Source organism: Labrus bergylta, chromosome 1, assembly GCF_963930695.1.
Source record: "Labrus bergylta chromosome 1, fLabBer1.1, whole genome shotgun sequence".
In the NCBI taxonomy this organism is placed as follows: domain Eukaryota; kingdom Metazoa; phylum Chordata; class Actinopteri; order Labriformes; family Labridae; genus Labrus; species Labrus bergylta.
This window is the reverse complement of record NC_089195.1, coordinates 26420541-26445385: the sequence shown is the minus strand read 5'-3', so window position 1 is coordinate 26445385 and position 24845 is coordinate 26420541. Positions and strand designations below refer to the sequence as shown.

The following is a 24845-nucleotide window of genomic DNA, read 5'->3' as shown; positions in this document are numbered from 1 at the left end:
GAGTGCTCATGAAACACTTCTGCCGTTGAGAAGTAGAACATACAGTGCAAGAGGTCGTAAAGATGTTTAACTCTCCAAGACAGGAGCTTAACTCCATCCTTTGTCTGTTGGGATTGTGAAAAACTAATAGCCTTGAGAGGAAATGATTTTCAATGAAAGAAAAGGAACGCTACCTATTAATTTTTTTTAAGGAAAATGTACAGTCAGGTTCCTATTTCTACAGGAGGGTTTTGTTTTAGGCAGTCCTTTGTACAGTATTTACAACCTCAACAGGTTAATGTCAGGAAGAACAAACGTAAGACTCTTGCTTGCTGTGAGGCTGATCTCTGTAGAGTCATCCATGCTAAAGCCTTTATGCTAACTTTAACATGCTCATAATTGTAATACTGCCAGGCTGTCGTTTAGCGTACTGCTACTAGACAATACCAAAAACAAAGATTGATCCCCTAGGAAGCTTGAATATATTTTTAAAGATTTATTATGAGGTGTTTTATGCCTTTATTGTAGAGACAGGACAGTGGATTGAGTCGGACATTAGGGACAGAGAGGAGAATGTCATGTGGAAAAGGAACCACAGGTCGGCTTTGAGCCCGGGCCAGCAGCTTTGAGGACTACAGCCTCTTTATACCACTCGGCCACTGGTGCCCCATGGAAACTTGTATATTGTACAAAACTTGTGCCAATCCCCTCATAAAATGTCATAATATATCACTTGATCAGGGAAAACTTAAGCTTGTTTGGGACACGATGGTAAGAATTATGGAATCCCCAAAGTCTATTGATTTAATCCTTAAAGTATTGATTTCATGATGTCATCACCATCCATCCAAATTACTATCCTTAGAGCCTCGGTGCTGGCTGTACTAAAACACACACAAAACTAAAAATGATGCTAACCTGAATAACAACAATATGGCAAGTGGAACTGTATAAATAACTTTCCTAGTGATGGTTTATATTCTAATACTGATGACGTTATCAAAGACACAGACAGTGACTTGTCATGTTTTATCATTTATTTTAAAGAATATTTGGTAAAAAACTAATACTCAATCATGTTATTCTAACAACAAATAGTTGCTGACAAATATAAAAGATCATTTTAAATGTAAATAGATTTAAACAAATCAAAAACATCTTCAGGTACACTGCATACTTCTGTAATAATAAAAAAAAATAATCACATGTGTAACAAACATGAAATCTCTATTTTCCAACATAATTCAACTACAAAAAGTAAGGTTTAAATAGATCTTTGAAATATGGACCTGATTCTTTTGAACATTCATTAGAATAAATGCAGACATTTTGCATGTAGAAGATAGGAGCTTCAGCAGCATTGTATATAAAGCTTTAAAGAAATGTAGTGTATGGTTAAAGGAGCAATATGTAAGATATCTATTGACTTAAATCATAAACCTTACTATATCATCAGACGTTAAGGAAACATGCTGTGTTGAAGTGCTGGCTTTTCTGACAACAATGCAGCAGGCAGTATGTCCTTCTAAACTGGATTCTGGTCCTGAATGGTCTGTATTTGTTTTCACCAGAGAAGGTAGGCGGTTTTAAGGCAACCACACAGTTGTTTTAGACGCCCTTCAGTTTGCTGGATATGAGACTAGTTATCACAGCAAGTCGGCAGGTGTTGCAGCGATGGAAGCGGGCATGCCAACTGGTTCATGTATCAGATTCTACCAAGGGCTGCTAGCATTTCAAATTCAAATAACTTTATTTATCCGTTTGGAACTTCATTTGTGTGAAATAGCATCAGTGCGCATACAGCTAGACACAAAAACAACAGCAGAAACACACCCATACAAGTGGCTCTATTAAAAGCATGACAAATAGGTCATAAATAATTGTTATAAGCGGTTAAAAGAGTGGTGTTAAAAATAAATAAGAAATAGATCATTTGTTCATGAGCCTGATAGATGTGGGATCAAAGCTTGACATAAGCATTAACTCATTAATTAATTAACTCATTAATCACGATTCATTAAGGTCTGACCTTTTCTTAAAATCATGATTGATCACATGCTCGTTTGCCCTTTAAGCCTCCGCAGTGTCTCTCTATAGTCATAGTGATAGTGATGTTTTTTTGTTTTTTTTTTCCAAAGGAGAGAGGCAAGAGATGCAGAAGACCAGTGCAGAGCTGGCTAAACACTGAAGCTTCCGGGTCAGGGTTGTGGCAACCTGCGTGCTTATTGGCTAGAGGGGGGAGAGAGCTCTCTCTCTCTCTCTCTCTCCAACATTTTGAATTTGAATTGCAGCACTCATTTTAAACCCTACGTGTCAGAGTTACATATTGCTCCTTTAAGAACCAACCCTGAGTCTTTGTAAACTACATGTACCCTTCTCATCACCAAGACACACCGCTAATACATACATAATCAAAAGAAACGCAAAAGAAACGACACAAACACAAAGCAGTTATTTTGAACTGAGAGCAAACACCTAAAAATGAAGCATGTGACAACTTTGTAGTCTAATTTAAATCAAGGAAGCATTGCTACACCGATTCCACCTTTTTGTTCAGACAAAGCATATTGTTTCCAACAATGTAATAAAACCATTCACCTTTACAAAAAAGTAACCTCTAATCATGCTGCACACTCATTATTAGATTAAACATTCATTTGACAGTGCAGCTGTGGGATGTGGGTCATTTGTTTGGAGCCTGAGGTCTGAAAGCAAAACTTGCTATAAATACAGTGATTCATGTGTTCCTGCAGCATGGCAAACATTAAGAGCTGACTTACAAAAAGAGACAAAGAGAGCCACTTGGTGGCTAAAGAAAAAACTCAAATGTCTGAGGTGTGAAAGCACACCTGAAGTCTTTTAAAAATGTTTGCTGTATGAAGACAGGTGACGTCAAAGCGTACTCTCATAGGTGACGGGACTTTCATTTTCATCTTCGGCTCCTGCTGCTGTGCCTGGAAAAATTCAGAGGATAGAGAGGCAAAAAGAAATGAGAAAAACTTCAGATTCTATGGTAAAAAAAAAAAAAAAAACTGCAGTGGAGAGTCCAATATTCTTGAACTGTAAAAGCAACAACACCCACACTGTGTGAATGTAAAAGACATGAAAGCATGATTGACAGGGTAAATAGAGGCAACCTAAAGCTATGCAAATCCAACTCTACGCAACGGCTATTCACTACTCAAACACGACTACAAGGCCAGGTTTGACTGCAGTGTTCAAGTGTTGCATTCAGAACTTTACCTAAGAAAAAAGCTGATAAATTGGGTTTGACTCGCTCACCACAGGATGAGTTCTTTGGCCTTTGTAGCAGGCGGGGTCCAGCGAGCCCTATGATAAGAGCTCCAATTGGAGCTGTGAGAAGGATGGCCAGCACAGCCACAGTTAGCACATCCATGCCGTACTTCTGCAGCTGCGGGTCGTTCCTGGTCCTGGCAGTGTCCAGAGCTGTGGAGCCTATAGCTGCCTAATGGAAGACAGAGGCAAAGGTGTTTCCTTTATGATCACTCACACATGACATTCACCATCACCTAAAGGGGAGACTTTTAGTTGTGTTCTTGTGTTTGAGTAGAGCGCAAACACATATTTAAGAGTCGACATACCTGTACTGTGGCTTTGGGCATCCACGCCAGAGCGATGAACACTTTTTCCTTCATGGTAAAGCCCGCACACAGAACACAGACAAAAGTGAACAGGATACGAATCAGCAGGGCGATGAGCAGAGAGGCTATACCAAGACCTAGGTAGAAAAACAGACAAGAGACATAAAGGGGTGTCACATCATATTGTCACTGGAATATAACAGCTGTGAAGAAAACTCCCTAACTATTATGTCACCAGTTTTTCTTCCCAAAAACTGAAAGCAAGATGTGGCACAGTAGAGTGGAAACAGAGTAAAAAGCAGTCTCGCTGTGTGATAGTTCTGTTAGGCAATGCTAACGCAGCACGTTGATGTTCTGAAGGCAAGCCAAAAGATTATTTGGTAGTGAGGGCAAAACAACGACAAGTAATTTGAAACAACAATGTGAAGTGATGTTTTCATTGCAGCTCTTTACAGAAATACATTTTTTCGTAGCACAAATATATATATATATATATATATATATATTTTTTTTTTTTAAGGAGATGTGTGCGATTTCAGACTGACAGGTTCTGTGAAACAGTGTACGAGTTCTGACACAAACTAAGGTTTAAATATTAGCTGGACACAAACAAGAGATAAAACTCTCCAGAGGGGGCTTATGTTTGACTACGCAAATATATTTACATCCTCACAGTCACATTTGAATGAGCAAGAACAGCCATCTCACTGGATTTATTTTTGAAGTGTTTGTGCACTCATGGGTGTGGTCGTCTCACCAACTGTATGTGCCTCCAACTCAGAGAGTCTGATCTCGGCTCCTATCAATCCGAAGAGTAGAGGCTGAAAAACGTCCCACGCCCACCCTACCACTTCTTCCACACGAGCCTTTAATGCAAACAAGACACAGAGAGAAGGGTCAGCGTTGACATGCAGCAGTGACGATGTTCAATCACTATTGTACTTTTAATCACACATTATAGAATGTGCTTGCTTTTTGAGGTGAGCTAACTTCATTTTAGATTTAAAATACATGATCGGGAATATAAAAAAAGATTGTTATCACCTTTCCTCCACCCCAGCCGAGGCCAGCCAGGAATGCAAGCACCAGGGTGCAGAGGCCTCCAGAGCCAGGGAACCCGACCACTGCACTGCCAAACACGGCAAAGACAGACAGGCCCAGCACTAAGAAGGATCGCTTCATTACTAAATGTTTCTAAGTGAGAAAGGAAAGGATTAGATACAGAAAGTCAAGAAATCTATAAATAGAAAAAGCTGCACAAAACAGTTCTAAAGTATCATCAGGTGGATGATGACATTTTATATATAGTGTTGAATGTTTTTTTATGTGTTGGGATTTTTTTCTTGTTTAATATCCTTGCATATGTATAAGTAAGAGTTGAGTTTGTCCTTTCATATCAGAAATGAGATGACTTGTTTCATACACAGGCTGAGTGTCACGTGGTGTAAGGATGAGTAAGAAGTATTCAAACTGTCTACTGTAGTTGGAGGAGATGCAGTAAAAAAAAGAAAAAAAAAAAAAGTGTGCCTACCTGGTCAACACTGGGAAAGTACTGAATGAGGAAGCCAAGAATAATACCAGCAACCATCCCACCAGCCACCTCCATTACACCTCTCATGAGGTTGTACCAAGTGGAGCCTGGAAGGATCAACACAGTATAAACATACAAAAAAAAAAAATCACATTTAGCCGAGTCATCGTCCTGTTTTATTTGGTGCTTTTAATGCAGTTAGGTGAATCCCTTTAGAGGTAAAACTGCAGCCATGCTGTCTATATGCATTGGCAAAAAACAAACAAAACAAAAAAACAGCACACTAACACCCTCTGCTGAGCTTCTAACAAACTACAGACGTAAAGAAAGAACTCATTTCCTGTGCTGACCTCCACTGTAGGTCACTGAACCAGCTGCCACTCCCCTGGAGATAAGGTCGATTGTTGATTGTGTTTCAAATAAAAGAAGACTGAATTCACCTCATCACCCCGGCACACAACGCCAACATCAACAGCCTCACCTGTGGCAAAGGCCATGCCCAAGCATGTGGTGAACCCTGTGATGGCAAGAATGTCGTCGAAGCTCCCCGCCGCCATCAGCAGGGTGGGGATGCCCTGCTCCACGCCGTAACCATCCTTCTGCAGCTGCAGCATGGAGGGAACCACCACGGCCGGAGACACAGCGCCCAGCACAAAACTAGAATGTGGAGGATATGGGTCTTTGAGTAATGCAGACAAAGACGACATAAAGAAAAGACTTTGTAAAACTTCGGAGAGCATGTGCCCTTGATATTGCTTGGAACACATTTTCTGAGCTGCAATTTAAAGGCCCAATTTCCTTTTTTTTTCCAAACACAAACATTTTCTCTAAAATTTCAAAGAAACCCCTCCCCCACCAAAACAATGACTTTTCAGATGGCTAATAGTGACATATTTCTGTAATATGCTGACCAGCCTGAAATAAGACAGAAAGGCTTACTAAGTTGTAATGTGATCTAGTGACTCTCGAGGAGCAGTGTTCATCATATCTGCTTTATGGGAACATGTTCATTCACGTTGTGCACTGTTGCTCCTACTGATCATTAAAGTTCAGCCTTGTCTTTCTTGTTTCTATCTCCAGACATTCTCACTCATAGTATCTGCTTCACATGAGTGAACTGCTTCTGACCTATGAAAACTCAACAGTGGCTCACACAGCCCTTAAAGCAACAACAGGTCACTTTGTCACCTCAGTTAATACGTTTCAAAGTCGATCAAATAGTGCAATAACTTTTAACAGGGAGAATGGCGTATAGAAAAGTGAATGGCTTTATGACACTAGTTCACACACCGGCCTTCAGCTCAGAATGAATTTGCCGGTGCTCTGTGGAGGCGTGCTGTGCGAAACAATAGCAGAGGCTATCCTTATCTCCTTTCAAGTAAGGCTCCCAGTCCAAAATCACCCTTACTGCATTTACACTGCGAGGAAACAGGAAGCAAGTTTTGAGAAACTCTCTATAATGAAACCTTTATTTTTGTATTTTAGAGGAAGCATTTCTTTGATAGTCAAAAAGCCCCTCTTTTCCACCCTTTGCTTGTCAACAAATGCACGCTGTCTATGAAGGGGATGTCTAAGAGCACTGTGTGTGTTTTACAGCAGTGCAGTTTCAGTGAGACCTTCAGTGAGCGTTCAAGCGCAACAAACCAAATTCCTATATAATGCTGCTTTAATGGAAAAAAATCAGTGAATGAGGAACTACTGATTTTCTTTCTGTTAACAGATGAAAAGACGCTTCACCTAAAAGACACAAGGTTAGCATGAGATTCTGATTATTTCATACTAATGAATAAAAGGCTTTGCCATATGTCACACTCACGTCTCACCCTCTATATTTCCTGTTCTTTAACAGTTTAACCACAAAGAATTGTTATGACATAATGTTGACTTTGAAAGTGTGGCGAAAGGAGAGTAGACAGAGTAGGCAATGCTGTAATTACCCGAGGATGAATCCCCAGACCCAGGGCAAGCCCATGAGGAAGTGAGAGACCAGCGCTACGCTGCATGCCTCTATGATGCAGGGCCCGGCTGCCACACGTGCACAAACGGATTTCAGTTTCTTCAGAGCCTGAAACCACAAACATCATTCATGACTTGATACATGGTTGCAGAGAAATAAAGTTGTTCTTCAAAGCAAAAATATCACACATTAATTAGTGGATGGGCAGTAGCCACCATTCAAATTGTATTATTAATCGTTTTTTATGACTGAGGATCAGGTTAGTTAAGCAAATTTTGAAGATATCACTTGAGACTCTGTCCAGTTCTTTACTGAGATTTAAACCTTACAGAGAACTTGTGCAGTTAAAGATCTAACAGTAACTTAAAACATGATCAATAACAAAAAAAAAGAGAACAGCTTCAGCCCTAGTAATGACAAACAAGCATATGTGGACTCTGTGGCGTACCGTGGGATCCAACCCTAAACCAGCTCTGGCCAGTATAACAGCCAGAGCAACGTTCCTCAGGGACGCAGACCACCTGAAGTCAATGTACACCCCATCTGTTATGACTGGGATGTTCCTCAGCAGGAAACCCATCAGCAGCATACCTGCAACACAGCAGAGGGCATGAGAGAGGAGAGATGATCCTTCAGGGCCGACACAGATTAAAGAACAAGAATCACAGAACAGATCTCCCCTCGCTTTTTTTTTTTTTTTTTTTTTTAAACTTACAGCGCTCATGTTTGATGCCTGAGATACTGAGACTCACTGAGGGTGTTTTATACCACTAAAAACTCAAACTTATTTCATCTGTTAATTCAAATATCAGAGCATGCAACTTCTTTGAAAATATTACATTAAATGAGAAGACACAAGTTAATGACTTCATGTTTAGACATCTGGATGACCGATTTCTTCCACTATTATATCATCATGCAGAAAAAGGTGTAAAAAAAAAAACTAAATACAGAAATAAACACTGAACTGGTAAATAAAATACTCTCTTCAGTTTTGTTCAAAGCAAATTCCAAGATCTGTCTTGATTGAACTTCAAACTACTTCTAATTTGATTAGTGACAAAGGAGTGGCTCCACATCCCTGATTTGAATCTTGTTTTTGATGCAGCTGGAGGCTCATGGTCCTAATTTTAAGATTCAGAACTCAAGGAAATTCACTTTGTATTATAATTCAACTGTTGTCATTTCTAAATAGAGGACATTTTATCTATCGTATGGTCAAGGCTTTTGATTTTTACATTCATTCATTATCTTGCACAGTCTCCAACCCCAACCCCTATAAAAATGTCATAAATACAATCATTAACAATCGTATCGCAAACGTTAATAGCTAATAGAGACAAAAAAAATAATAAACAAAATGTTAAGCAAGTATCATGCTTGTACTGTTAATCATGAACTTCCTTTGTTACACTTCTGTGAATGAACATGCCCATGCCATAAATGTTTGTAATAATCATAAAGTCTGCATACAGATACATCCTCTGTGGATGATTCAGAAATGGAAAACTATTTACTGCAATTCTGTTAAAACATGAAAAAATGACTTGACTTTGACTTTAGTGCAACTCCCTGTTCTGACATAAACAAAAAAATCATTCTTTGTACTGTACATACAGAAGGTTTCCCATCTGGATCTATCTGTAGGTAACTGTACATTGTACTTTACAAACACAACTTAAAGGCACCGGGAGCAAACTGGAGACAGTCAGCTTTTTTTCTTTTTTTTTTTTTTGCTGAGGCTAGCCTTTTAGGATCATTCTTGGGTGAAATGTTAAGTAGATGAAGAGAGAGAGTTTGGAAAACAGAAAGTAATGTAATGACTATACAAAGCACCAATCACCACCTAAACCTGCAATTTTGCTAAAAATGCTCCCTGATTGGTGCTGAGATGTACGACTGCTCCATAAGGTGGTAAAGGACCAGCCATTACGTCATCCAATTGTTTTTGAGTAGTCATTTGCCTTACTCAAAATAAGCAGTTTTATTTCTAATGTAGTGTGGCAAAATATCCCCCCCGGTGGAAACCCGTGTGTCATTAAATATAAAATAAAGGCCTGTACAAGCACACAGAGCACACACATTACATCTTCTTCCCAGCCTTACCCAGGAGTGGGGGGAACGGGGGAAGTTTTGGCAGACGGATGAGAGCCACCACTTTCCCACCGATGAGCGAACAGATGAAGAGGATTGTGATGCCAAACAAGTTTCCCCCCGGAAGACATTCTTTCTCTGTGATGGACCACACCACTCCAAAGAGCACAGCTGCCAAAAGGACTGGAGGAGACACAGAGGACAGACATTAGATTGGATTGCCCTGGTTGATTTATTGCCATGATGAACATGTTGCTATACATATTTTGTTGTGCCATATCAGTCAACCTCTCAAACTTCTTAAAAAAGAAGGTAACTCCTAGGATCACATTGTTGATTGTCTCATAATAAAAACACAAGTATTATCAGTGAGAGAGTACTTAAAGGCATACTCATGTCATGTGCTGTTTTTCAATCTTGTGTGTATAAATGTCCGGGTCTGGGACTCACCAAGCCCAGTCTGAGTCTCTCTTGATTTACCTTTTGTAATGAGAGAGGCCAGAAGGCCTCTTGGTGGACATGGGCAAAATCTGTGGAGCAAGGGGCAGCAGACGACAGGGGGGTCCGTGTTGGTGCCAGCATCCACAACAGGGTTTCGAGGGAGAAAATATGTGGTCTCCTCTGTGACATTTGGACTGGAGCATCTCCGTACCACCACCTGGATCTGATTCACACTCAAGTGCTGGAAAAGGAGAATCAGGTCAGTAATGATGTTTGCCTCGGGGACATTATTTCTTTAAGATAAATGACTGTAAAGGCCAAACATGAACAAACAAAACAGCAATATATAGCAATTTTCACTTCCTTCAAAGTAACTATAGCCAGCAGTAATTACATACAAACGGCCTTTATTATGTAGGCCTTGCAGAGCAGTCAAAATAAATTAATATCGTAGGCAGAACAACAGATCAAAAGGTTCAGACTGAATCAAATATTAACACATTCCTTATTGAATAATATAAAGGCAAGGCAACTTTATTTATGTAGCATATTTCATGCACAAAGGCGACTCAACGGGCTTTACAACTTGGAAAGACTGATGGATGTCTCTGTCACCTTTTTATTTCCAAACTTCAGTTGGTCTTTCACCCTATCAGTATTGTTTAAACAAAGGTCACACAAGGCTCAGTTTCTTGGCGAATAATAAGATAAAATATGAACTTGCTCAAGAAGGTGATAACTGCAACTGAACAACTCCTTTGTTATATTGTTCGACTGAGTACTCTGGCTTAGTCTTTTACTGTATTTTAATATATTTCGCACATTAGAATGTGAGCAACAAGTGATGAGCAAGTTATCTTAACGAGTAAAATCATTTACAAGCCTAGAGAACGGTTAATTAACAACACATCGGTATTAAAATGTCAGAATAAAAATAAGCTGGCTGACAGAAAAACAGAGCAACAAAAAAAATCACCACTTCATTCATTTGTAGATTTAATCACATTAAATTTGCTGCCAGGCAAATGAACACATTTAAGTTTTTTTATCGCAATGCTGAATCAAAATGTACACATATGTATAAAAGTTAGAAAAACTTTACCTCCACATTGTTTGGTGAGGGCAATGCAATCCTGTCCAAGAGTGGGCTGGGTGCTGGACTGGGTGCTGGACTTGGTGCTGGAGTGTGTACAGGGCTGGGCTCCGGGGTTGCAGGTTTGGGCTGAGTTTCCTCCATGACAGTTGGCAGCAGTAATTCTAGTCCACTCTCTTCTCTTTCACAGTACATCAAGCCGATGGGTGGGGTTGGCCATGGATGGGCAGTTCCTTCACTTCTGGGTCTACTTTTCTAGCTTTGTCCGCAGGCTCCTGTCCATAACACAGATACACAATACAAAAAGAAATTATTTACTTCTATTTCTATTTAAGTCTTTAAATTTGGCATGAAATTGGCATGAAATTATACATTTGATTTTACCCCATATATGCCTCTATTTTTTTGTATTATTTCAACAAATACTGAATTGAATTTGAAAAAGAGGCGTTGAAGAGGGAAAGTAGAACAAACCCGGCTACAAACCACATGAAGCTTGGTGAGTGTGCCAGATGCAGTTTAAGTGGTAAAACATAAGCAAGTGAGGAGATATAAGGTCTAAAGGTTGATATAAAATGTCTTGCCAGCACTTTTGAAGACATTGCTGCAAGGAGTACCACACCTGTACTGTATCTGTAGTTTTAGTTTGAAGGTTATAACTTACAGTATTTACAGTAGTGGTTCTTTAGGAAGTGGTTATACTCTTTAAATGTCCCTCCAAAGGTTTTTGTCTTTAAGTGACCCATCCAGCAGAGGATAGATTGCCTCTGTTATGAACAATAACATGTAAGACTACTCTTGTATTCCCCCTTCCCATACATATATTAACCCGAAAAAAGATTTAAAGAATACCCCTAGATGAAACAAACTTCAACTGTGCAATTAAAAATGTATTTATACAAGAAATGTACAATCGAGCCATGTCAAGCTTTGCTCCCACATCCATCAGGCTCATGAACAAATGATCTATTTCTTATTTATTTTTAACACCACTCATTTAACCGCTTATAACAATTATTTATGACCTATTTGTCATGCTTTTAATAGAGCCACTTGTATGTGTGTGTTTCTGCTGTTGTTTTTGTGTCTAGCTGTATGCGCACTGATGCTATTTCACACAAATGAAGTTCCTAACAGATAAATAAAGTTATTTGAATTTGAATTGAACCCGTGCAGGGATAAAAAAAAAAAATAATGTGTAATTTAAAGCAAGAACCTATAAACAGGTGAGGGAAAATAAATCTGTAATTAGACCTGAATATAAAAAAATAAAAAAAGTGTTTTAAAAAAGCAGATAGTGCAGAGTTATCAAAAACAAGACATTAAATGAAATAACAGGCAGCGCAAACATTAAATTAAAGGTGCTATTTAAGTAAATTGAGGTGATCATTAAAGTGTCCAACTAGAGCAGGGGTGGGCAACTGGCGGCCCGGGGGCCACATGCGGCCCCCATCAACCCTCAACGTGGCCCTCAGGTCAATTTTTACACATCAATTACTTGGAAACATGAAGGAAACATGACAAAATCTGCCATGAAATCATGAAAACCAGAAATATGTCCATAATAATATTTGATCACTGATATATGTTGAATTAAATTTGAGACATAATTGACTGTAATCGTTTTTTTGTATCCTACAATTTGGCTCCCCTGGCGGTGAGAATTAATTGAATGTGGCCCTTGCTGTGAACGAAGTTGCCCATCTCTGAACTAGAGGCTGACTCTTGGGACAGCTGAGCAGATGGGAAATGGGAAAAAAGGAAGATGAACATGTACCTGGGGAAATGAAACATGGCTGAGCACATAAAACAGTGAAGAGTATTTTATTAGGAGACAAATAAAGAGGATATTGAGCTGGGTAACAGAATCACAGGAGGAAGATGTGCTCCCCTGTCTCTTCTCACTCCAGGTGTAACAAACAGGGACTTTCCACTAACACAAAGTAATTGTGTGTAACCTGTTACAATTGACAATACTGTGTTATGTACTGTGTTTTCTGAGTCATTTACAATGAGCTAACTCTACTACAATGTTTTGACAGTCGCTCATGGCAACAGACGCTGGTTAATCCAACACTAATCAATGCTTACAGGTCGACCATATGGCACATGTAGCTAGCTTTAGATCAAGTACGTTACTTGCGGACGCCGGGACAAGTAGGTTAGAGTTAACTAGCAAACTGCACACAATAAGCCGGTCCAACTTGGCATACACGCATATCTACTCAAGCAAGGCGAAGTTAATGTTTACAGGTCGAGTTGTGACGGCGTTTATCGTGAAACGTCACAAGGGACACAGAAAGGCTAAACATTTAGGCTAAGTGAAGCGGCAAAACAAAGGCTGTCAGTGGACTAATTATCGGACAACAACGTGTGCTCAGTAGCTACAGCTAACTAACATGTGTAATAATAATAAACAAACTCTTTATGAAGGATTAAATATGAGAATCTATTTCATCTCAAACCAAGTCCCATTAACTATAAACCTCCCCCCCCGTTATGTAGAGGGGTGCTAATGTTGACTAAAGCCACCGGCAGCGTTACGTTAACATCAACCACCGTGGACTACAGATGGACTCTTAAGCGGTGAATAGACCCGGTTAACTACACCGATGGACTCCAGAGAGTAAAGCTGGGTCGCATTTGGCATTCTACTTTAACAGATGTTGAGGGAATAAATCAAATTTCGCAGATAAAATCGCATTGTCCGATAATGGATTCACTGCCCAGGAGCTGTCAGTGAACTCAGCACGACAGCTATATGGAGTGAAACCGCTTCTGACACTCCCCGCAATGTAATATTCAAACCCCCCCATTTAAGGATAAAAAAAATAATAAAAAGCAGCTCACCTCATAACGTAAACATTGTCATCTTCTCCTGTCAGCGGCAGCGTTCATGACACGAGTCTTAAGGCAGATAGACCAGCTGGAGAATGGGGGAATCAGGCGGATTAGTGATGGCAAAGCATGTACGTCGTCTACCGTGCACAAGAGTGCTGCTGTGTTGGAGGGGGGGAAGTTAGGTGACATGGAAAAAGCCACTCAAGCGAATTGGTCAAGACTTTTTATTACAGGTCCAAACATGTAAGATTGCAGACGACATGAGTTGATAAAATGACACTAGTAAAGAGTAGCTGCTGTGATATTAGTCATGAGAGTTGCTGTGATGTTGCTGTGTTGTTTTCATTTGTTGTGCTCTGGTATGGACTTTTTTTTTAACAAAACATCTCAAAACAAAAATATTTCATTTTATTATTCTTTTTTTATTTTGTACCTTTTTGCAAATTAATATCATATTTGTGTTGAGAAGACTGTAAAATTATTTGTCTTGTTTTTTGTTTTTTTTGCCAGGTTTCACCTCTTTTGCTCAGTTTCTCTGTTCCCTGGCTAATTTATTCTAATATGCCATTTTACAAAAGGACTGCCGCTGGGGAAGCCTTAAATGCACTTAAATGCAAACATTTCTTCATAGCACGAATTTCAGTTGCAGACAGAAATGGATAAAGTCATTCACATAATTATTTTAGATGATGCCAAGTTCATTTCTGTGCACGTTAAATGAGCGTCAACAGAGAAAGGAAGCAACTGCCTCCCACTACTGTCAGGATGAGCTTCCTACAGTATTCAGAGTCTCCATCCTCCATCAATGATCTGCTCTGTCCCGGTCACATAGGCAGACTGTGAAGGAGACAAAAAAAAAAAAAAAAAAATCATTTTTGGAATAATTTCACAGCTGCCCGTTATACAACAACTTCACCAGCATTTCTGATCACTACATATTAAAGTTTACATTTGGGTAAAACAAAAAACACAGCAGGGACATATCAAACAACACACATAGTAAACAAAATCTTTTTATGCATTTAGATGTAGTTTCAAGTCATTTTTCCATGATAAAATTCTCTGCAACATACTGTCTATCTTCAACAGACAACTTGATTCTTGTTTTAAAAATACAGCAGTAACCAACAAACTTTTAATGATAATTGTCATATTGTTACAAAGCCCCTTAAGTTCCTACAGCAAGTACAAAGCACCTGGACCTATGTGTTACCAGCAGACCCACAAACACTGCCTGACAGTGACTGACTGCACTCACCTCATCTGAGGCCAGGTACACGCAAAGGTACGCCACCTCCTCAGCTGTGCACATCCTCCCAGTTTTTTGCCGTGCCATGAAAGCCTTATAAGCCTGGGGAATTATAGTTTTAGAAATTATTATTTTCAATACAAAACCATCAGGATTTTTTTTTTTTTTTTTAGGAAAAGCAGGATAAGACTGCTTTCCAGCTGAATGATGTCAGATACAGGCTCTAGGAAAGTGACACTGTAAATCAGTTAATCATACCTCTTCAGGGTCAGGCTGGGCCTGGATCCTTCCTCTAAGTGATGGAGTGTCAACAGTACCTGTGACAAATAGAAAAACAGCAACTTGACTTTCCTGCTTTGACTTATGATGTACATGTATGTGTATTATTGAGTTCAGCTTAGGCTCAAATAAAAGCAGAAAGCACTTTCATAAACAGACTTGTGAATATCTTAAAAGCACAATGTCCTCAAACACCAGTTTAAGTTGTTATCAAGGATGTCTGCAGTTTACCGTTATCTATGGAAATGGGGTAACCTTGAGGAACACTTGTGGAAGATTAAAAGGACACAGTGAAATGATTTTATTTTGAAGGGTGTTCTACACTTACCGGGGCAAACACAATTACAGCGAATGCCTTTATCAATGAAATCAGCTGCTATAGATTTGGTGAGTCCGATCACTGCAGCCTTGGAGGTGCTGTAGACACATCGATTCACAACCCCTGAGAAGAGGAAACACACATGGCAGTCACACACACACTCTTGTTTGCAGATGCAAACAATTATCGGAGATAAGAGGATTACAATGTTCATGGTCCTACTTTAACATCTTGATAATCTTTTTATAGCTCATGAAACTTATCTACAGTAAAAAAAAAAAAAAAAGATTTGTGCATGCTCGTTTACCTTTTATGCTTGATGCAACAGATGCCATGTTTATAATGTTTCCTGACTTCTTTTCCAGCATCTAAAATGACAAAACACGTTATAAAAGGTGGCATTTGAAGAGTAAACGTACATCACAGTCTCTAGTCTGGATTTTTATGTGACAAATTAATGAAGAGTATGACATGATCCGAGGTAAAAACAAATTCCCCCTTTGAGACGGTTTGGTAAACTTGAAGGCCAAAGCTGGATTAGTGATTGGGCAGTAACCACCAATCAGGGCACAGGCTCAGAGTAATTCAGCTAATCCCAGCGGACAAAAGGATGAGAACAAAATCAAAGCATATGTCGACCAGTTTTTTTTTTAAAAAAGCACCTATTGCATTCTCTTAACAACAGGATAAACTGTGTTGGGCATTAGGTAAAGTAGGTGAAGTGTGCAAAAGGCCACCTTGGGCAGAAAAGCTTTGCACATGAGGTACATGCTGCGGACGTTCGTGTTCATCGTGAAGTCCCAGTCGGCCTCTTCGCAGTCCAAGACGGAGCCATGGTGCACAAACCTGTTGACAGAAGGAGAACTTTGAAAGTCGCAAAACAATAAAAACATGGAATCATCTAAACATATCGCTTTAGCCAAGCAGTAAAACGGCACAAATGTCAATCTGATAAAACAGGAAACAGAAGAGATCGACATGATATCAAACATTAAACTAAATCAAAAAAATGCTAGAGGATATTTTTGCATCATCCCCCCCTTATATACGCGCGTCGATTCAGAAACCTTGGTTAAGAAGCTTGACAAAAGGTCAAGTAGAGGTTAAACCTTAACGTATAGGGATTTTGGAAATGACAAGAGTGGGGTAGATTAACTTGCTGCTAAATGTAGGGGACAGCGTGTTGGCTACACAAGAAGAACTGCAGTGAACTTATCGCTTATAAAAAAAAGTGTTGGCAATATTTCACTTATTTATTAAGTCAAACAAATCCCATGAAAAAAAAAAAAAAAACCTGTTAAAAACCAGAGTGAGCTAAGTGTCTCTTAATTCTCCGGACATCCCCCCCACCCTGTCTGCCTGTGCAAGTGAAAAAATGAATCTAAATATGGTGCCACTTATAAAGTGTTCTTTATGGGAGAGGTAAGGTCATTGTGCTCAGACTGGATGGGAGAAATTAGAGGCCCTGTGAGGAACTTTCAGTTTGTGTCAGTATTGGCACCTCCTGTGGACAAAGCAGTACTTCTTACCGCTGACATTTCTTCTGTACTGGTACAACAAAAATAATGTTTTTTTTTTTAAACGAAGGCTGTTTCTGCAGCATGTTGTTTACTCCTTATGCTGAAACATACCCTGTGGCAGTGGTTTAAGGAATCAAAAATATCCAGAAATAGCCTCTCTTTGTGCTAATAAGTCTTGGTTGCTTTGGTAGGTCAGAAAGATGTATCTGTATTAGTGTTGAGTCAGCTTCATAACAAGCTAAAACTCCTCACAGGAGCTTTGAATGAACCTCAAATAGGAGCATTTAGTGAATGTATGGTTTGTTTGTTTTCACATGTGGATGCGGTATACTACATGGTGGCAACACGATGGCGAATGTGGGGTCTACTGTGCGTCTTATAATGAGTAATGAAAGGACATGTCATAAAGAGCAACAGATTTTCTAACAATAGATGACAAATGCAAAAAAAAGGACATAAAGTACCCAGCCACGTTGAACAGCACATCGACATGTTCATGTTCTTTGGCCAGGGCTTCAACTTGGTCCTTCTTTGTGACATCCACGACCTTGGTCTTGATCCCTGTTGGTGAAGGGAACAAAAGAGTTTTCATTTCTGGAGGAGATACTTGTGTAAGAACAGGCAGCCAGTCTTCTTAAAGCAAAGTGAAATCTTCTTTTTCTTGGAACACCTTGTCTCATATCTACACACCACATTTAGAAAATGGCAGCTATCCTGTTCAACATCATCGACATGTGCAGCTCTACAGAAAGCAGCGGGAGGTGAAGTGCTTTTCCTCCATGCATGTATGAGCAACATGAAAGGAGGTATTGAGAGAGGACAGACTGTTGATCATGTTCTGTTAATTCTCAGCGTGGTCCACAACAGGGGAGAGTTCCAGCAGTGAACCGGCTTCTCAAATTAACTGATGACTTGTTATGATACACAGATTAAAACAGTTTGAATCTAGAACATTTAAAATTCTGTAGGTCTTAAAAAAATGTGTCAATGAAAGACTATTGACACAAAGATAATAAAAAACAATAATTATACTACTTTATTGATTGCATAGGTAAAACGTGAATGTAGGAGCGATTAGCTTTTTGGTTTTCCATAAGTTCATGTTGGTTTTCTTGATTTGTACTTTTCCTGTTATTTCAATGACATTTATTCTATTTTTGTCTTTTTCTGTTCCGTCTTGGACTTTTAATAATTTCATTTGTGTGGATTTTAAATTCATGTTTGTATGAGTGGACACCAGGAAGAGGAGTTGCTACTCAGGTGGTGGCTAATGGGGATCCAAATAAACAAAAAGTTGAAAAACAACAACAAAAATCCAGCGTATGTTGTGTGATTTAATCTTACATTATGATTGATTGATATATGCTATCGAGATTTTGGTCTCTGAGGTCAATTTACAGTTTACTGACTAAATGTAGACTATTAGGATACCATAGGTAACCATAATGTAAGAGAATGTAACATGTTATAGCCTTCACATCATCTATGAAAGCTGTCAATGGAAAAATACCTCTAAGTTATATGTTCAAGACATAAAAGATCTTCTGATGTGTCTATGAAATAGAATAAATGTAGCTGTGTGTAAATGCTGGTATGAAAATGTGCAGGGACCCTGGCTGCATTACTCTGCTTGCCCAGCAGAGGTCAGCCTCAGACAAACAGAGATGAATCTTGCCTTGAACGCTGTCCAGTTCCTTCAGCTTTTCTCCATTGATGTCCGTCGCTGTGACTTGAGCTCCCTCCTTTGCGAACGCCTGCAGGTAAAAAAAACAAAACAAAAAAACCCAACTTGAGTCAGTTCCAGGATTTTTCCACAATGTGTGCACCAGTCATCATGGAATAAAACCTGCAGAAAAGTATTTCTTTGCAGAGAAGGGACCTTTCATTTTGAGCCTGTGATTCAAATTTATTAGAAAAATAATAATTATTGCTGTTTGTTTTAACCTAACATGGTGAGTGGAAGCTTGCTTTTTCTAATTTGCATGAATTTCGTGCTATGTGCCCACAGTCCCTTACTCGATCGCCTCATCACCACATTTCTACTGACAGACTGTCGATTTACCCTCGAATCTCTCAACCCAACACTTTGGATTCATTGCAGCATGGGTCAGGTGACAGCTGATGGACTGACTGCACCAGTAAGCACAGAGTGCACCACATCAAGAGGAAGACGCTCTTTACAGACTAGATGGAAAATGCTCAATAGACACCTCACACTCTCAATACTCTGTTACTTGTAGCTAATGATCTGAGACTTCACCTCTCTGTATGTGAATTCCATCACACTACAGTAAACACTGTAACACAAGAGACGTTTTTACACACAGGAGGACATCCCTTGACGGGATTGGATGTGATAATGACGCATTCTGCACAAGGATGCGTTTGAGGTTTTTTAAGTGTTTTCCAATCTCTTTGACAAGAATGTCATCAGAGGGTTTTTGTGTGTTTCATGTCAAGAATCACATGTGAGGTACAGTTATCTACGGCACAATGCATGTGCACTGAGAGTACATTGTTAGCTTCAATAGCAGAAAGTGTGTTGAGTTCATGCAAAAGAACTATAATATCGTTTTTTTAATACAAAAAACTATTAGCAGCTTTTATGTTTTAGAGGATTTTCAGCATTACCTCCCCCCCCTTGTTGAAAAGACAACAAATCACGCATAAATATATGAAGGCCCATAGTAGTGCTGTAGTCAAGACCACACTAACCGAGACCAAGACATACCCGATACCAGAGTGCTCCTAGACCAAGACATTTAGGGATTGATTCAAGACCAGGACCAAGGCAGGGCAAGACTGAGACAAGACCAAGATTCTAAAGGCCGTGACCGGGGGATAAAAGTCAATGAATTTAAGTTCTTTTAGAAAGGGGCGTGTTCCTTCTAATCACAGTAATGACGTGGAAAAATGGCCTTTTAGTGGTGGTCTTGACCAGTCTTCATTTAAAATCCGGCGTCTGCCCAGTCCAAGACTGAGACAAGAAGACCCGAGTAAAAATGCTTTGGATTCTGAGATGAGACCGAGACCTTCAAAAAGTGGTCTCGAGACCAGTCTTGAGACCAAGACCGATTTGGCGTACTGCAACACTAACCCTTATTATATTTGTTTTTATAGCAAAAACAATTCTTAGGACAATAAAAGTTTTTAATCACAATTATATTGCAGTGTTAAAATTTTCTTCTTTCCACGTGGATGTTTCATGAGATAAAGCACATCATCATCACATTGAAATCGTACACCTGCATTAAGCATAATAAAAACTGTGTAATGAAGTGGAAATATACATATCTTTGAGTTTTCACAGCGTCAAATATTCAATAAACAATCTTCTGTGATTTGGTGGGAGAAGTTAATAATAAAGCTCATTACTATTGCCGCAGCACGTCCAATCCCTTGCGCGGCAGCAGACAACACAATCACTTTCCCATCTAGACGGCCCATAGTGCACCTTTCACCGCAGCTGTGATAAAAAAATATTTAAAAAAACACAGAGAAATAGAATATTGAACAGTAATAACAAGTTCATATTGATGATAAAGGCTCCCTCTCTCAAAACAAAAAAAATAATTTGTGTTCATGCCAGATTAATTCAACTTCAATTGTGCAGACAGGAGAGATAAAAGTTGCCAAACAGAAATCTTTTCAAAATAAAAGACATTTTATGGATTAACATAACTCAAACTTCTCTGAAAAGTTGTCCAAACTTTGAACATACTTTTTTTTTCCCCACTTAATGCATTTAGTCCCATTGATCGACAGGCTACAGTATTTGTCAACAGACATTCTGAGAGGAGACACCTCAACACTTCTTCAGGCCACACAAGATGACAGCCTCTCCGTTTCAAGAGCACTATGAAACACCTTGAATCAGTGTTTGTTTGTGAATCCAGACTAAGTCAATCAACACTGCGTGAATACAGAGTCCTTAAAAGTGCACTCTCACAGACAAAGCAGTGTCAAAGTCCTATAGGCTATAAATATGCATGCACATGTTATGACACTCTTTCTCTCACTGACATTAGACCTTCTGATCTTCAAGGGAGGGCTTACTCCTCCTTGTCTCCTTCTGCTATTTTATCATTTCTTCAAGAAATAGAGTTTTCAAGACAGACTTTTCTGAAATGGGATGCTCCATTATTCTACTTTTCAAGGCCGACATTGATGCCATCATGGCACACCTCATTAACATTGGGCTGTGGGTGGCTTGCAGTGTTCCATCCTCATTGGTGGGTAGTCTGGCTCAGACTGCTCTAGTAGTAAAACATTTCAGCATGTCCTTACAGTGTGTTGAGTTTGATGTTTGTAAAGGGCAACTTTTAAACATCTGTCTCTACTATTTTCTTCTTCTTCTTCTTCTCCTCAAGCAAAAGGCTGAAGACGTACGACAGCAATGAGCATGAGACATCAAAAGATGTTCCTCTGCATTGTTCTTTTTATTTCATTAGGGATATAAGCCTTGTCATGCAGGTGCAAAAAAGCTGCAGATCAGAGTTCAGACTATGGCTTGCAGTATCAGGAAATACAGTTGTCAGTTTTCCAAGTCTTTCCAAAGTGGACATATAGTAGGCTATGTTAATGCCTTTTTCTTTTTATGCACGAGTATCTATGTGCTAAGTCAAGCTTATGTTCGGGACTCGAGGTTTAGTGGTTCAGATATGAAACACAAGCTGTCAGTGTTGTACTGCAGTCACAGATTCAGCAGGATTTATCTACATTTGATTCAAATGCAAAATTAACCTGGAATTACATCAGGTTTTGAGCTTTATTTTAAACCCACAGCTTACTTTACTTTTTTTTTTTTTTTTTTTTAAAAGAGATCTGGTAAGTTTTAAACAGTGAGCACAGAGGACACAAAAGCATTAACCAATTTTTTTTAGAATTTGGCACATCAAATGTATATTTTTAGAATTTGGCACATCAAATGTATATGTAATGTATATTTTTAGAATTTGGCACATCAAATGTATATGCCGATTTATATATTAGAAGTTCCTGTTTACATGTCACAGTTACTGACAGATGTTTAGTGTTATACTGAAGACAACTTCAAAACATGAGGATTCTGAGGCAAGGTATAGTTACATGATGAAATCTGTGGAGCTGTATTTGTGCACACCCCGTCGAATAAAAGTAAGACAGTGTCAGGTGTTTTTTTTTTTTTTTTTTTCCTGGACTTTTCTTGTGGTGCCGTGTGGAGTACTCTGCACGCGTTTTAGTAGTTGCATTAGGCTGTGTGTTATTTCTGTGCAGCATAGTTAAACACCTGCTGCTCCACCAGCATGCATCCTCCCTGCTATCCTGAATGACACTTCCCCCGCATGTTAATGAGACAGGCTGCCTCGTTTCAGTCAATCTGTTCGTTGCAAAACTTCACTGTCTTCTTTGCTTCACCAGCTTCCGCCGTATCTTACTTTAACGTGGACAGATGTAGGCTACGTTGTTGCAAAATTGAATCGCCGTGGTACAAACTTCACTGTGTGAATAAGAACCATGCATTAAAAGGTTGAAACAAAACCCAGAAAAGCTCTTTCGCAAAACTTACCGACTCTGCTCAGGCCCAAACTGTACAGTCCAAAACACACTTGCACGTCAAAAATCACGTGGGAACCTCAAGTGACCTTCTGCTTGCATCGCTATTGGTCCCAGACCAGGAAGTGTTGAACGATTGCCAGGGAGTGCAGTGTATTCTTAGCCCAGCAGGAGTAAAGCATATGTAGGCTATTTTTTTTTTTTTTCTGCCACTAATACACATTTCAACCATGTAATAAAGTTTCTAACTTCCTCTTTAGTTTTGTGTTTCTCCTCTAAAATGCTTTTAAAAACATGCACGTGTGTGTGTGTGTGTGTGTGAACTCTCTTGATAAGAAAGTATCTTAAGGGAAGGCTTAACTCACCTTTGAGATCTGCACAAAGTGCTCTACGGCCTTGTTTTGTCTTATTACTATGGGTTAATGGTTTGTTAAAGCAATGTGTGACTTCAGCTTTGTAATAAGTAACGTGTGTTCCCTTAAGTTGTACCGTAATACTAAAATAAAATATTAAAATAAAACCCAGGGAACATGGAAATTCTTGGCATTGGATATTCATTTTTTGACATTGTACTTTTAGTTGTTGTGCAGGTTTTCATACCAGGCTGTAACATGATCTGCACATGATGTTAGCAGGCTGAGTTTGACCAAATATTATGGAGGCTCCTACACTGTCGTCTTTACTTTTCATTACGCACAAAAAAAAGTTTCTGATGAAAAAAGTGACCTGTTCATTTCAATGACACCTCGGCAAATTGAGAAAGATGATGTTACTCTGTCAAGTGCTGTTTCCTGTTTAAAGAATGAACTTTGAAACTTAATTACTCTCCATATTTCTCAAGTGAGCTTCTGTGTATTGAAAGCAAGATATTTTTATTTGCTTTCTTTAATAATGAATTCAGCTTCTTCAAGAATAAAACTTTTTATTAGTTATTTTTTGAAGAGATGACGCTTTAGACATCCTTCAATATGCTGACATAATGCCACTGCTTGTGAAGGACCCTTCTTTTTTCCATCACAGTCTGTCCACCGTTATCATAAACACTCAGCAAACTGTGACCTGCTGAAAGACTTAATGGGCTATTCGAACGATAATATATGTATGAGTTTTTTTGTTCACCAAAAGGCTTTACCGGCCTACCATCTGTGTTTGAATGAAGCCAAGAGGGGAGTCAGGACACAGTCATTTTCTACATCACCTCAGATAAGTGGACTCAGAGCAGTTACACACCCATGGAGACTCTTCAGTCAGTGAGCAGCAGGTCGACATGCAGAGAAAGAGTAAGAGACAATTAGGTCATTTTCACCCCTGACAAATGGTTTCTTTAAGGAAATTCAAAGAACTAATACGTTATATACTTATTTTAGGTTTAATAGAAAAGTCACAATCTGCACATATTCTGGGTAAAATACTTATGCACTGTTTTATGAGGGATGTAGGATTTTTCCATCACATGCCTTTTAAAAAATTCAAAAATTTTGCATTCTTTTGAGGTGTTAAAATGTGCTTTTTCTAGATATCGTTTTTTTCAAGTAAATTTCCAATCAAGTGTTTGCACCTCCTTTGTCTGCCCCCCCCCCCCCACCCTTCTTTTTTTGTTCTGGCTTCCAAGACTACCAGCCTGCACAGTGTTCCCATTCAAAGCCCTTCACAGGTGTCTCTTTGGTGTCCACGGTCGTGATTTCAGCTTGAGTCGTCCTGCTCTTTTGAAAATCTCATGCATTTCTTCAAAGAAAATTATACTGACTGGCTCACATTACCCCCACCATGGAAACTGAGCTGACCAGGAGGTGGAAAAAGGGTTCTAACCCAACCCCGCCTCTGCTGCCCATAACACTTGATAACATTTAAGAAGTTAATGACATCTGAAGGGGGTGTGTGATGTGTCAGTGGATCTGATGTCTTAAGATGACAAGAACATGTCTGTTAATTATTTGTGTGATAAATAATCAAATCAAATTTTTCATTAATTAAAAAAAAAAAAACATTAAATGGGAGGGCTGGGGGACCTTCACAGACATTGGTGGATATTTTTATAGGAAAATTGATTAATTTTTGTTAGTCTCATAACAACACAGTGTCAGAAATAACTTGTAAACTATACATATACAGTATGTGTAATTTATAGAGCTCAAGCTTTTTAATTACTAAACTCTACCAAGAGGGGAAAACTCTGCTTAAGTTCAAGAAAACTGCAGTGTATTTATTAAAATGCAAGGACCTCCAAATCTAAAGAAAAACTGAATCAATACAAAAAGACGAAGTGTATAAACAACATCCTCCGAATACGCAATAGGCCCTAACACAAAAAAAAGGCCTTTGCATGTCTAAAGTACAAACATCAAACTATATAATGCAGGCAATCAGTCCAGCACAAAGCATGCTGGGAAACGAGGAGTGACGGG

The 24845-nt window shown here is 39.1% G+C and overlaps 2 protein-coding genes across 5 annotated transcripts; both read right to left on the bottom strand.

The window, feature by feature from the left end:
- Positions 1-998: 998 nt before the first annotated feature.
- On the bottom strand, positions 999-13700 carry si:dkey-162b23.4 (sodium/hydrogen exchanger 9B2). Of its 2 annotated transcripts, none has more exons than XM_065957981.1 (13): positions 13548-13700; positions 10707-10972; positions 9644-9845; positions 9176-9346; positions 7518-7660; positions 7050-7177; positions 5594-5769; positions 5113-5219; positions 4626-4775; positions 4339-4447; positions 3582-3718; positions 3262-3445; positions 999-2933 (listed from the first exon to the last, which is right to left on the bottom strand). In XM_065957981.1, the coding sequence occupies exons 2-13, from the start codon at positions 10890-10892 to the stop codon at positions 2872-2874; spliced, it is 1755 nt and encodes a 584-aa protein (XP_065814053.1). In that variant the 5' UTR covers positions 10893-10972; positions 13548-13700; the 3' UTR covers positions 999-2871. The 2 variants fall into 2 exon arrangements, with proteins under 2 accessions (XP_065814053.1, XP_029132040.1); XM_029276207.2 differs by lacking the exon at positions 13548-13700 and adding an exon at positions 11082-11102.
- A 46-nt stretch (positions 13701-13746) lies between these two features.
- bdh2 (3-hydroxybutyrate dehydrogenase, type 2) lies at positions 13747-22561 on the bottom strand. Of its 3 annotated transcripts, XM_065957994.1 has the most exons (11): positions 22185-22302; positions 21994-22028; positions 20281-20371; positions 18581-18659; positions 17370-17466; positions 16123-16231; positions 15693-15753; positions 15395-15508; positions 15046-15104; positions 14797-14889; positions 13747-14375 (listed from the first exon to the last, which is right to left on the bottom strand). In XM_065957994.1, exons 1-11 carry the CDS (start codon positions 22194-22196, stop codon positions 14322-14324), a joined length of 804 nt encoding a protein of 267 aa, XP_065814066.1. In that variant the 5' UTR covers positions 22197-22302; the 3' UTR covers positions 13747-14321. The 3 variants fall into 3 exon arrangements, with proteins under 3 accessions (XP_065814066.1, XP_020499486.1, XP_020499487.2); XM_020643830.3 differs by lacking the exons at positions 21994-22028; positions 22185-22302 and adding an exon at positions 22454-22561; XM_020643831.3 differs by lacking the exons at positions 21994-22028; positions 22185-22302 and adding an exon at positions 20627-20810.
- Between the last annotated feature and the right edge of the window lie 2284 nt (positions 22562-24845).